The sequence below is a fragment of the Typopeltis vanoorti genome, chromosome 24 (genome assembly GCF_054136105.1).
Source record: "Typopeltis vanoorti isolate ZY-2024b chromosome 24, IOZ_Tvanoo_1.0, whole genome shotgun sequence".
NCBI classification, from domain to species: Eukaryota; Metazoa; Arthropoda; class Arachnida; order Uropygi; family Thelyphonidae; genus Typopeltis; species Typopeltis vanoorti.
This window is the reverse complement of record NC_143572.1, coordinates 37,360,431-37,375,400: the sequence shown is the minus strand read 5'-3', so window position 1 is coordinate 37,375,400 and position 14,970 is coordinate 37,360,431. Positions and strand designations below refer to the sequence as shown.

General features: G+C 34.9%; 1 protein-coding gene across 1 annotated transcript in view; it reads left to right on the top strand.

The window, feature by feature from the left end:
• Positions 1-14,409, top strand: part of kl-2 (dynein heavy chain 2, axonemal kl-2) — a 1,497,432-nt gene extending 1,483,023 nt beyond the window's left edge. The window contains exon 58 of the mRNA XM_090414156.1: positions 14,153-14,409. Coding sequence (XP_090270282.1) covers positions 14,153-14,409 — 257 coding nt within the window. The remainder of the gene's footprint in view (positions 1-14,152) is intronic.
• Positions 14,410-14,970: the final 561 nt, after the last annotated feature.

Genomic DNA, 14,970 nt, shown 5'->3' with positions numbered 1-14,970 from the left:
CTTGTTGAAAGTGTGTCGTATGCACGTTCAACAATCAACATGATATAGCTCCTCCAGATTTAGGTTCTCTCTCTCTCTCAAAATTTATAGTTATGATAACTATGATAAACTTGCATGGCATCGGAATTCTTCGATTTGAAATTTCTCTTGTATTCAGCATCAAAAATGTTTTCATCGATATACTCCATCAAAATTAAATTCAAATTGCAGTGATATAAGTACAGACATACCTCACTCATACAACATGGTAGGGTCCAGATCATCGTCATATAGAGAATTTCTTCATATAACGAATCACTGCTTTTTTTTTTCCTTCACTTGAAGATGCATGTAATGGTTTAATAGAGTTTTTAAGAAGTCATATATCTTTAAAAATTTAGAATGATTTTCGCAAAAATAAAATAAAATAAAGTTATTTTATTCCGGATAGCTTGGCTTAACTGAACACGCCAACGAGTTTGGTCATCTGTCACATTTAAGGAAAACTTAGTATTAATAAGTGCGTACTTTTCATTTATTTTCTTATTAAAAATTGTAAGAACAGTAGAACAAGGTAAGTTTAGCCTTCAGCTTCTCTTAGTTTTCGATACACCATTGTCACTAAATTTAATAATGTTAATCCAATGTAAGAGTAATCTAATATAATAGTATCTAATGTAATAGGTTTACGCATATTCTTCTTTTCACTGTTATGGGACTTGGAATTGCTTATATGCCGTTATTAACAACAATGATATAAAATAATAATTATGAACGGTTTGTAATTCACAGGTAAACGCCAAAACACACACACACACACACACACACACACACACACACACACACACACACACACACACACACACACACACACACACACACACACACACACACACACACACACACACACACACACACACACACACACACACACACACACACACACACACACACACACACACACAAAGAGAGAGAGAGAGAGAAATGCACAGCTAGAACAACCACTTTGTTCTATCTATTCACGGGAGCGTCATGTTGCTAAAACCGTCGTATGAACAAAAAGCAGCGCCGTGTAAAGAGAAATTGGTCATAATTGAAAATCATTGTATGAGCGGATTGTCGTAAGGAGGATATTACTCGATTGAGACAATGCCATATTTCATAAAATCTTAAACTTCATTGAAAATTAAAATTCGAATATGTTATGGGACTTTAATATTCAGAGAGATAGACACATGGAACACAGATATGCAAAACCTCACTCGAGTTATGTGTGAGTTTATTAACGAGATAATACCAGGAAACAGTAGAGTGGAGGAAAAATAGATGAACTCGCACAAGTACATAGATCTGGAGATTGAAATTTATCGAATTTGAACAAAGCATTGCCAGACGCAATTCCAAGCAAATTTATATATCACCAGGAAAAGCTGAGCCACCTAGATATAATTCTATCTCAATTGCAGAAATCGGCATTATTAAGGATGTGTCACATTTTGTGACGAGATCTAGTAGTTTCCTCAGGCATTTGATAAAGAGCCAAATGTGACAAAAACTGGCAGTCAAAAGTTTTATTGTAAATTATGTTTCTTATATTCTTGAACAGTGAACTCGGCCAACGAAATATAATAATAATAACAATAATAATATTTTACTTTATTTTTTTTTTTTTTTTTTATTGATTGCTAAAATATTTACACATACAATAAACATCTTGAGTGACATTGCAACTTATAATTTTACAGAATTCAGCACTAAGTGCTGCATTTTCTACATTGGATTTCAATTAAAATATTTAACAATACTTTTTTGCCTCTATATTATGTATTTGCAACACATTATTATTATTATTATTATTATTATTATTATTATTATTATTATTATTATTATTATTCCTGACACCTCCAAGGATTCCGAAGACTCATCGCGAGAGGATACCTACAACAGTCTCAACCACTACATCGAACTTCTACTACGAATCATCTCCATCAACGCCATCAATCGCCCACCACAATAGTATTTTTTGTCTGTAAAAATTGCGTGTGTTCTAAAGGGCCGATTTTCTGTATGCGGGATGAAAAACCCGAGTTTCCAGGAGAAAAAACCCTGCTACCTCCGTATGAGATCGGCTAGCTCACCTTCGATTGAAATCGTCCAGATAAAGATTCCTCTCGTCCACATGTTCTAATATTAACAATAAAGATCATACAGATTTTTTGAATATAGAATATACAGCAGAATAATAATAATAATATTTTTAATAGTAATAGTAATTTATTGATTGCTAAAATATTTACACATACAATTGACATCTTGAGTGACATAGCAACTTATAATTTTACAGAATTCAGCACTAAGTGCTGCATTTTCTACATTGATTTCAACTAAATTTTTAATAGTAATATTTTTGCCTCTATATTATGTATTTATAACACATGTCCTTCTAATGTTAATGAAGATTATTCAGAATTTTTTGTATAATAAATTTTTTTGTTTATATAATTTTTTGATTATCAAAATAATTTATTGCATTATTTTTTCATGTTACATAACAGTATCATATTAATGATGTTATCACATAATAATCAGTATCGTCTTTATTGCTGTATACTTTACAAACTGTTTTATTACATAATCTGCTTCTTTGGTTATAGGGATTACATGTGGTTGAGTGAGGCCAGTTAATCCTACCTACTTCGAAGCTTGGGTTAGCTTTTGTGAAGAGAGTGGGATTTAGGCTTCACTTTTTATGCTCTTGCTACTGTTTATGTATGGGATGTTGGCATTGGATGCTGGTGATTTGTAATGTGTATATTAATGTTATGGTATATTAACTTTGTTGGTATATTTTCCAGCGTTCGTATTATAATGTTCTGTAGTTATCTATGTGTTTTCAATTTCTTGGTATCTAGTTGAGTTCCGTGGGTATCTGATGTGATCTCACAAAAGAACCGTATGAATTGTTGAAGGGTGTAGGGATGTAGAGGGTTGTTGTCGGTCGTGTTATACGATAAGTGTCTTTGTTGTTTCGATAGGTGATGTTGAAGTAATTCCTTGTTAATATCATGTAGTGTTTCAGGTTTTTAATGCTCAGAATTCTGTGTATCGCCATGTGCTTGTTGGATATTGGTTGTTGCTTGTAAGATGTCCAGATCACTGTTGACACGATTTTCCTGTGTTATGTTTCTAATTTTTTTAGGTGGCTGTTTGATGTGTTTGCATAGACTGTTATTCCGTATCTGAGTCGGGATTCGCAGATACCGTCACATAGGAGTTTTTTTATGTTGGATGGAATAATGTCTTTAACTTGGAAGAGTTTTGCTTGCTGCAATGATCCGAAGTTTGGTGTGTAAGTATTCTATATGTTTTGTCCATTTAAGGTGGGAATCTATATAGAGACCGAGGTATTTTGCATGTGTTACAGTTTTGATTTCGGAACATTGGCAGGTGTTTTTTTTTTTTTTTGTTAATACAGCGGTATGTGTGACAGTGTATCGATAGTGATGCGAGGCGTATGATTCTTGGGTTGTGTATTATCAACATCTGTGTTTTGGTACCGTTGATTATAATTGCGTTTTGGTGGGAGTATGTTGTGATTTCATTTAGGTCTTGTTGTGCTTGGCGGATTGCTAGTAGTACAGTGTCATCTGCGTAGTGAAATATTTGACTTCTTATGGATATGTTATGAACATCGTTAATGTATATGTTGAATAGAGTGGGTGATAATATGGCACATTGAGGTACACCGTGTATTATTTGTATACCCCGACTGATGACATGTACCTATTCTTGTTACTTGTGTTCTGTTTGAGAGGTAGTTCTTGAACCATGTATGCAGTGTTCCTCTTATACCTATTGATTATAGTTTGGTGAGTAGTATGTGATGTTCAAGTGCATCAAATGCTTTGGTTAGGTCCAGCAGTATAAGGACGGCGTACTTGTTTTTGTCGAGAGCTTTGTTTATTGTGTCGGCGATGTCTTCTAATAAAGTGATGGTGCTTTTCGTGTTCTGAAAGCCGTATTGGTTTTGTGAGATGGTGTTGTACTTCTGTAAATAGTTCTCTAGTCTGGTGTGTGTTATTTTTTCTAGAATTTTGGAGATGACTGGCAGGGTAGCTATTGGTCTGTAGTTCTGAGTATCGTTTCTTTTGCCGTGTTTGTATATTGGAGTAATTACTGCAGTTTTTAGTTGTGGAATAATGCCCGTGTTTTAATATTATGTTCATGAGTTTCAAAAGTATTGGATTTATTTGTTCAAAGTGTGTTATAAGGTCCGTGAGTCTTATTTTGTCTATTCCTGGAGTCGTCTTTGGTTTTAGTTGTAGGAGTTCTTCTTTCAGTTCCTGTTTTGTTACGGGTGGAAAATACATATTTTGTTGTTGACTTTGTATCGGTAGTTTTTTGTTGATCGTTGGTAGTTTGTCTTTTTGGAGCTGTGTGGTATTGTTCGTGAAAGCATAGTTGAATGAGTCTGCTAGTTCCTCGTGGTTTTGTGTCCTGACCGAAGCTTTTTTTTTTTTTTTGCAATAAAATCTTGCGCTGAAGTTTTCTTTTTTCGAGTTACTAATCCGTTGAGTGTAGCCCATGTTTGCTTAATGTTGTCGTTATATTCCATGAATTTTTGGAAGTAGTAGCGTCTTTTTGCCCTACGAATTTTTGTTGTTAGTTGATTTCTGATGTTTTTGTATAAGGTTTGTAAATGTGTATTACTGGGTGACTTTTTAAGTTTTTTTCCATAGTTTTTCTTTTACAGTAATACTTTTAGCATGTCGTCATTTATCCATGGATAGTTGTCTGTTTGTCGCCGCGTTTGTGTACCCTTTGTGTGAGCTTTAGTTGAAAATTCTCGTATAATGTTACCGGATCATATATTTTAAGTAGGGAATGCCAGTCTGTATTTTTTTACATGGTTATCGACAACGATGTTTAGTATGATCGAGTTTTGTCGACTTTTGTGGTGGTGGTGGGAGGGGGTGGGGTAGGTAACGTAATAAAGAGACCTCAAAAAAAGGTTGAAACCGGTCTGGGTAGTGACCTCTCCTCATAATGTAATGAGAGTATTACATCTCCTAGAAGCTGTGTTTTTACATTATGAGAAAATATCAAAGATAGTGAGGGATCTTGCTCCACCTTTGCTTCGAGTTGCCTTGGTGTTGTACTACCAAGTGGTCACTTACGCTTGGATTTGCCGATAGTTCTTCCGCTTGAAACTCTTAGATCGTAGTTTTCGATCTTAGAGTTTCGCATACTGGCTGGAAAATAATAAGGGATGTTTATCCCCTTAATTCAATTAACTTCGCCAGAAAAAATAGCCGTTTGGCTTTTCATTTCAGTTATATAATAATAATCATTTTTATTGATTTCTAAAATATTTACACAATTACAATAATCATCTTTGTGACATTCCAACTTGTAATTTTTACAAAATTCAGCACTAAGTGCTGTATATGTTTGTCGGCAAAGGTTGGTCGATTGGTAGAGCCTATGCTACTAATGGCTCAGTTAAGTAAGTTTGAGCGAAGTTAGTAGTTGGAAGGAGAACAATCGTTCGATGCTGTTGGCACACACTCTCCCTCGATGAGTCTTTGGACTCCTTGGAGGTGTCAAATAATAATAATATGTGATTCATTTTCTACATTGCATTTCAATTAAAATTTTGATAATAATACTTTTTTACATCTATATTTACAACAAGTGTTCTTCTAATATTAACAATGAAAATTACATGGAATTTGTGAATAATGGATAATAATAATAATAATAATAATATGATAATGTATCAGATAATTTACATACATATATTAATAGTAATAATAATAATTTATATATACATATATATATATATATATATATATATATATATATATATATATATATATATATATATATATACTTGTTAAAGATACCAAGCTATTTTAAAGCTGGTTTTACTCCATATCCCAAGTAAGCAAACAGACAAAAAATTCAAGTTTGCGCCTGCACGTAATGCAAGTCTAGCTGACCCTGCAGGTTGGTGCAAGACCAAGGTTACTCATGGTAAAAGTAGAATAAGCTCTGATCACTAATCTTAATATTTACCCATAATGCAAAGCACATCTCCTGGAGGAGATGTATGATGCTTTGTATTAAAGGTAAGGGGCCACTACCCAGACCGGTTTCGACCTTTACTGAGGTCTCATCAGTGGGAGCCAGGCTAGAAATATCAAGATTTTATTAATACAGGGCTTATAAGTATTTTGCCAGAACAAGTTACCATAAGGTGTTTTAACCTTATTAAATAAAAATCTCAGGAGGAGATATAAATGTAGAAAGTATTTTACCTTGGGTATAATAAATGTTAAAGATACCAAGCTATTTTAAAGCTGGTTTTACTCCATACCGGCTTTAAAATAGCTTGGTATCTTTAACATTTATTATACCCAAGGTAAAATACTTTCTACATATATAATACTGTATTTATTATACATTAGAGGAATACAGTTGATCATAACAGATACGTGCAGGTACATAACATTTTTTAAATAATAATAATTGTTTATAACGTATAATATTATAATATTAACATTGATGATTATTACAGACATTTTTGCATGTTTGCACATTATGTATAAAATAACAATTTTTCAATTTTCATCGTACAGAGTATTTACATATTTACAATTAATGCAAATGCATATTACACTTGATGCTCTGTACAACATTCTGTATGCAGTTTAAGGTAAATTATTTCTTTTCAATGTTTTTTCTTTGGATACAAATTCATATACTTTTTTTATATCTGTATCTTCATTATTATTATACCCCATACTAACTGTTTTGTTACATAATTTGCAGTCTTTGATTATGAGAATTACGTGTAGTGAATGAGACGGGTTAATCCCACCTACTTCGAACCTTGGGTTAGCTTTTACGAAGAGAGTGGGATTAACCTTCACTATTTATATTGTTCTTACTGTTTATGGATGGGATGTAGGCATTGATGCTGGTGATTTGTGATGTGTATGTTAATGTTAATGGTATATTAACTTTGTTGGTATATTTTCCAGAGTTCGTGTTATAATGTTCTGTAGTTATCTATGTGTTTTAAATTCCTTGGTAGGTTGTTGAGTAGTGTGGGTATCTGATGTAATCTCACAAAAGAACTGAATGAGTTGTTGAAGGGTATATGGATGTAGAGAGTTGTCGTGGGTCGTGTTATTCGATATGTGTCGCTGTTGTTTCGATAGGTGATGTTGAAGTAATTCCTTAGTAATATTACGTAGTATCAGATTTCTAATCCATAGGATTCTGTGTATCGCCGTGTACTGGTTGGATATTGGCTGTTGTGTATAACGTGTCCAAATCACTGTTGACACAATTTTCCTATGTAATATTTTTAATTTTGTTAGGTGACTGGTTGGTGTGTTTGCATAGACTGTTGTAACGTACCTGAGTAGGGATTCGCGGATACCATTTATAATATAATTCCGATTAATAATAATAATAATAATAATAATGACAACAACGACAACAAATTCTGCCAACGCCTATTATTCCGTTATAGGTTACTGATGATATTGTTAAGACCAGTGTAGGAAGGGAGAGAACGACGGGCCATCCCTGGAGACTATGTAAGAATGTGGTTAACAAGGGTGTTAGAACTAGATTTTTTAGTTGGAGGGTTGTGAAGGGGTGGAATGCATTGCCAGAGGTGATTATGAATGCTTCGTCCGTGAATGAATTTAAGGAAAAGTATGATAGGTATTGTGTAAATAATGGTCAGTGTGTCAATGTGGGGTCTCTCGCGATGAGTCTTTTGACTCCATGGAGATGCCGTTATAATAATAATAATAATAATAATAATAATAATAATAATAATAATAATTAGAAATAAAGGGGTTGAGTTTGTTGCTTTATTGAATACGATGTGGCCTAAGATTGTTGGCATTAGTGAAACCTGCTTATCAGAATCAGATATGGTAAGTAGGATCGAGTGTAACGGATATACTATTTTTAGGAATGACAGAAGAGATAGGAGAGGAGGAGGAGTACTACTAATGATATCAGATGACTTAAGTCCAGTTAGGATAGAAATACAAGAAAACAATGATGGTAACAATGTCCCATGTAGCGATGAGCTTGAGTCTATCTGTTTCAAGTTAAGTGGAGGTAAACAGAATGAAATATATGATGTGGTTTTGCTACAGATCTGACGGCTTAGTTGTAGGGGACGAAGAAATGCATCGTCAATTTAGCCTTATGGGTACCAAGCGAATGATTATTGTGAGTGACTTATTTTCCAAACATTTATTGGGTAGAAGAGAAATCTCATGATAAGAAAGAACAGGAATTTATTGAATTGTTGCGAAACAAATTTCTCAAGCAGCATGTAAAAGAAGGAACTCGAGGTCAAAGAGTGTTGGATTTGCTCATAGCATCAGAATATGGCTATTTTACCACCAATTGGCGACAGTGATCATGCTGTTCTTTCTTGGGATGTATACTTGTATTGAAGCTCCGACTAAAAAGGCTACATGCTGAACTACAAAGCTGGAAATTATGATCAACTTAGAAGAATACTATCTTTGGTCTCATGGTATCAGTTACTGAATAGAAAAAAATGTCACCAATGCATGGGAATCTTTGAAAAAGCTTGAATGAGGCGGTATCTCAATGTATCTCTAGTGTTCGAAGAATATGTAGGTTGGGAGTGAAATGGATGTGCAACCTTATGAAGCAAGAGATCCACAAGAAGAAGATTATGTGGAAAGAATATCATGAGAATAAGGATGAGAGGAGTTATGAAATATATAAAGCTCAGGCCAGAAAAGTAACGACTATTGTGAGAAAAGCTAAAACGGAATATGAAAAGAAATTGGCCATGTAAGCTAAAGGCGATCCAAAAGAATTTTATTGTTATGCTGTAAGCAAAAGAAAGAATGAATGTGGAAAAAAAGCTTTATTTAATGCAGGTGGTATACGAATGTCGGAAGCTAAGGAGATTGTTCAGTTAATGAGTGCTCACTTTGCTAAGATATATCAACCAGGTGTATGTAGCATGGTGCACAGTGCTACTGCTACTTTGGATGAAGAGATAGAAGTTCATGAAAATGAGATCGAGCGAGGTCATGTTTTAGCAATTTGCTCATATTTTATAATACTTTTAAGGCCAAGTTGGCTAAAGGGAACGTATACACTATGATAATGTTGAATTTTTCTAAGGCATTTGATAGGATACCACACGACAGACTGTTGCATAAACTGGACAATATGGGATTGGAATATAATCTATTGACTTAAATCAGGGAATGGTTGAGAGACAGATATCAAAAAGTGGTATACAGTAGATGTGAATCTGCCAGATTTAAGGTAACCAGTGGTGTTCTTCAGAGTTCAGTCCTTGGGCCATTATTGTTCAATCTATACATTAATGATATCAAGCAGGGTCTATCATCAGATTTGTAATTGTTTGCTTATGATGTGAAGATAGGCAGGGCAATCAGGGTCGGTACTGATATTCAGCAATTACAAAATGATCTGAACAGATTGGAAATCTGGGCAAACGAAAATGGCTGCCAGTTTAATGTTAGTAAGTGTAAAGTTATGCACTTTGGCGTGATTAGAGTTCCAGAGGCATAATATATTAGCGGGGTTGTGCTACAAGAAACTGAAGAGGTAATGAATCTTGTGTATTGGTGGATAAGAATTTAAACTTCAAAGGTCACATAGCAAAAGGTGCAAATACAACTCAGAGAATAATTACAATGTTGAAGCGAACCTTGACATGTAAGGATAAGGAAGTAATTTTGCCTCTTTACAAGGCTTTCATAAGACCACACCTGGATTTCTGTGTGCAGATTTGGTCTCCCGGGTTCCAAGGAGATAAAGAAGCTGTGGAAAGGGTGCAAAGAGGAGTTACAAAGATTATATCCGGATTATGGGATATAGATTTTAAAGACAGATTGCGAGTATGTGAATTGCAGACTCTGATTAACAGGAGAAAGAGGGGTGATATGATAGAGGTCTATAAACTTTTGAATGGGTGTTATAGCATTTCAAATGATAAAATTTTTTGTTATATGGAAGGTGGGGAGAAAACATGTGGGAATCAATGGAATGAAGGTTATTCTCGGTCAGGAAAGAGGTAAGAGCTAGGTTTTTCTTCCAGAGAGCAGTGAGTGAGTGGAATAATTTGTCCTTATGGGTAGTGCGTGCATCTAGTGTAATTTAATTTAATGGAAGGTATGATAGCTATGTTGAGTAATTTACAACCTCCCTCGAAGAGTCTTTGACTCCCTGGAGGTCTCAGATGCTACTACTACTACTACTAATAATAATAATGATAATAAATACGAGTGTTCTAATTTATGACCATGAGAAGGCAGCGGTTTTCTACCTAACATTCTGTCCTGAAAAACTTTGATTATTTTATATAAATAAATAAAAAAATCAGCTAACGCCTTTTATTCCCTAGTAGGGAGTAGGCAAGGCCTTTATACCCTATATAGTTTTCGGAGACTGAGTGGGCAGTTCAATCTCAACTGGTAGCCAATCAGAGATAACTGGTCCATGTCTATCACTAATTATATTCAGCCACCAATGATTATGCCGGCAAACAACTGTTGCCATCGTTTGGTACCTAACCCTAAAAAGATATGTTACTGTTTGAAATAATGTGGGTTCTACGGTCGATTTTCTTGAGTTTACAGGATGAAAAACCCGAGTTTCTGTGAGGAAATACCCGCTTGTCCGTGCCAGAGATCGACTACTCTGGAATCGGTCGAAGAAAGACTTAGAGCCAGCAAAGTTTGGTCGATTGGTAAAGCCTCTGCTATTAATAGCTCGCAAAAAGTTAAGCAAGTAGTTGGAAGGGGATCAATCGTTCGATGCTGTTGGCACACTCTCCCTCGATGAGTCTTTGGACTCCCTGAAGGTGCCACATAATAATAATAATAATAATAATAAAATGTTCTTCCAGTTGGCGACTAGACTCGAACTTAAGTCTAACTTCGAGCGACCAAGCGCAGAGGACGCAAACGTCACTTCCACTGAGCTACACAGGCCTGTTTGATTAATTGATAGATTTCGCTCTCAGCGAAGGCTTGAAGAACAGAAAATAAATGTTCACTTTATGCATTGCGTCAAATATATTCTATGGGGCGCTGTACAGCAGAATTGATATCTATAATCCCCCTGTTTTTACCAAATCTGCAGTAACAGCTTCCCAGCATTGTGTGACAGTTAAACTACTGAATTTCTCAACATATTACTCCCATTCATCTTTATTTCCATCTGCCACATTTCAGTAGAAACAGACTTAGAATAAATGTTCTTTATGGATCACAACATCTAGCCCATCAAAAGGAATATCACTTTGCTATTTACCAGAGACCACATATGGCATTTGTCCACTGTAGGCCTTTTGTGTGTAAGAGTTACACATTAAAAAAAATCTTTATTAATTGTCAGATCAGTTTTTACAGTTTCTGCAACTAATATAAAGCCATTATATAAATCTTTTTCTAAAACATCATTTTAAATAACCATGTTCATATATACTCCTGCAAAATATTAAATTCTTCTATCGCTACAATTATTAATAAATCTGCTAATGCCTTTCGGAGACTTTTTTGGTGTGCAGTCAACCTTCACTCTTAGCCAGTCACAGAACTCTGGTACAAGTGGTCTTGTTATCCATCTGGAGAGAAGAGTATGAACGAGAGATGCGGCCATCGTGATGCTAGTATTAGAGTTATTTAATACTACATATTATGGTCCGTTTATATATACTAATGCCAGAAGTATTCGAAATAAGAGGTTTGAGGGTTTGAGCATTAGCACAACTTGACCAGAACATATTAACATTAGTGCGATTTGGTTGACTGAGGACGATATGGTCATAGGAATAGAATGCAAGTGATATAGATATAGTATCTTCAGAGAAGAAAATGAACAGGATAGGGAGGGAATTTTGCTAATGATAGCAGAGGTATTAAAGCCAAAAAAAAGTAGAACTATATCATGGGAACAGGGATTTAGATGGTAGTTCATTTGAAGCTATCTAGTGAGAGAGAGGCTAACAGATCTATACATAAAATTGGTTCCTGCTATAATTCGGAGAGTGTACGGGAGAATATAGATGACATGCACTCGCCAATTAGCATAATGATTACAGATCTAGTAATTATGATGGGGGGGTTTTCAAATATTGGGATAGATTAGACATAGATTGATCACGGATAGGGAAGAAAATGGAATTTATACAGTTTCTGAGAGATAATTAGCTGAGACAACATGTAATAAGAGAAGAGAAGAGTGCTGGCCTGATCTTTACGTCAGAGAACTTAACACTAACCAATCGAGCTTCACCGCCTCCGCTTGGAGAAAGTGATAATGTAGTCTTGACCTGGGCAATTGCTAGACAAGCAGTATTTTTTTATTAAAAATGGATATATGTGGAATTACAAAGCGGGTAATTACAAAAAACTGAGGTCAGCTTTGAGTAGAGCCAATGGGGTAAGAACTTGGAAGGGAAAGATGTTGATGGTGCATAGGAGAAGGTCAAGGGGTGTTTGAAGAAAGCAGTATCCGAATGTATGCATAGAGCTAGAAGAACAAATCAGTTAGGAGTATGCTGACCATATTTCCTTGAGACAAAAACGGGACATTGGGACGGCAAAAACGGGATGGGGGAGTATGTAATATTCTGTATTCATGAAAAAGTAAGACGATTAATAAACGTTTTGCTTTGCCAAATATGTATGGTGATAAAACGTTGCTTCTGATTTGGTACGTGCGAAAGAAAATTTTGGTTCATAACTTTTATTGATCAATATCGACAAGCAGTCATTTGCGCCAAAACTTTGGCCGTGACCCATAGTATGATAAGCAACAATAGCTTCACTTGCTGCAATTTTATCACTTTCGCTATCACCATCACGTCTCACCATAAACAAGCTGATGTTTTTAACTGAAGCCAGAATCTTTTCAGCATCCTTATGCTTCTGGCTATGTGAATGCCGCCTCTACTTCCATGAACAACGGAAAATGGACATTACAATGTTGGCATGCCACTTTTGTTCCATCGCTACACAGCTTGTCCAGTTTAATAAATTTGAATTCTTTCTGGAGATCGTCATTAAAACTGCGGTTTAGCCTCATTGATATTGCAAGGATAGACTTAAAGCTTTAAAAAATAAAACTTTAAACTTTAAACTTTAAAAAATATGAAATTTAATCCATCTGCATTGAATAACAAAGCCACTGGTTAGCATACAGACAAAGCAAAAACTAACGCTACAGCAGAACATAAGCTGCGCCTAAGATGCAAGTGTTGCCAAAATGTATTTATTATTTTCTCTGAATAAATCACTGCAGATATCGATATTTAGTATCGAACAATGCGACTCCATGGTTATACAAATTACTGGTTTCCATAATATTGATATACGATTATAGGTTATGAATAATAGTTTATAATAGACCAATATTAAAATATAAATATAGGTTTTATTAAAAACGGGACGAAATTGACATTTTTATTAAAACGATAATTTGAATTTGAAAAACGGTACTGTACGTTCAAAACGGTACGTACGGTCAGCCTACTAATATATTAACACGTACATCCAACAAACCGTGTAAGGCGAGCCCTGATAGATACTGTCACCGAACTCGCAGTGACTGTTTCGAACCAGAGCCGGGACAAGGGTGAGGCAAACGAGGCACTTGCCTTAGGTGAACAATGGGAAAGGGCAGCAAATTGGTGAAAAATGAAAATTGATAACTTGAAAAATAAAAAAAATAATAAAAAGCCAAATGTATCCTGGAATGTTCGTCAAATACTTTAAGCAAGCTAACGATTTGCGTCGGACGCTCTCGCTCGATAAACTCGTTTCCTCGTATGATATTGCCCGAGTAAGCGGTATGGTACGCGAGTTTGGGCATGTTCGTTGTACATTAATGTGCATTATTTGTGCAGTGTGCTAGTATGACAGCAAGCAGAAGGTATTATTTTAAATACGTTAAACTTAAGGTAAGTTTTCTATCATATAAATTTGTAAAAATGATTCATTGTATGTTACATTATATTATGACTGCAATATTATTTTCCATTTTTATTTGTAATGTAATCAAAAGTGATTACATTACAAATATATAATTTTTCTTTTTCAGATGAACTAATGGCGTCAAGAATGCGTCAGTGGTGCTGAATATAGGAAAAGAAGAAAATTGAGAAATGAAACAAATCAGCATAGTGTAATACAGCTGCAAAATTGGCTAGAAAAACCGAGTACTTCAAATGCAAGCAGTTCACTCGAGACAATACCGGTTGAGGCTCAAGAAAAGACGATGGAATTTGAAGAAAACACTACCATTGAAGATCAAGAAAAAGGAAGGGAAGTTGAAGAAGAAGAAATTGAAATACGAGAAAATTCGACAGAACAATAAAAAGAGATATTTAATTCTATTAATTTCAACGATCCTCCTTCATGGCCGCCTATTACAGATAAAATCAGGTGTGTTCTAATTGAACATGGACCAGAACAAGGAGAACACGCAGATTTTAGGGACTCTACTTCAGAGGATGGCAAGAGATTTTGAAAGGGATGTTTTTAAAAAATGTTCCAATGGAGAGCGAGTCCATCGTAACTGGCTCATTTTTTCAAAAATATCTATGTCGATATTTTGTTTTCCATGTATCCTTTTTTTGGTAAAGGAGGTAAAACGGATTCTTCCATCAGCAATCAATGCCGAGAATTTAAAGATTGGAAAAATCTAAATCGAATTTCCGATCATGAAAATTCTGTATTTCATCGCGACGCGTATCTCCATTGGAAATGCTTTGAAAAGAAACTTAAAACTGGTGGTTTTATAGATGATTTGTTGCAAAAAGCAATACAGACAGAAAAGGAAAGATGGCGAAATATTTTACGTATTGTGTTGGATGTAATTTTATTTTGTGCAAAGAATAATTTATCTCTTAGAGGTACGCAAGAAATTATTGGTAAT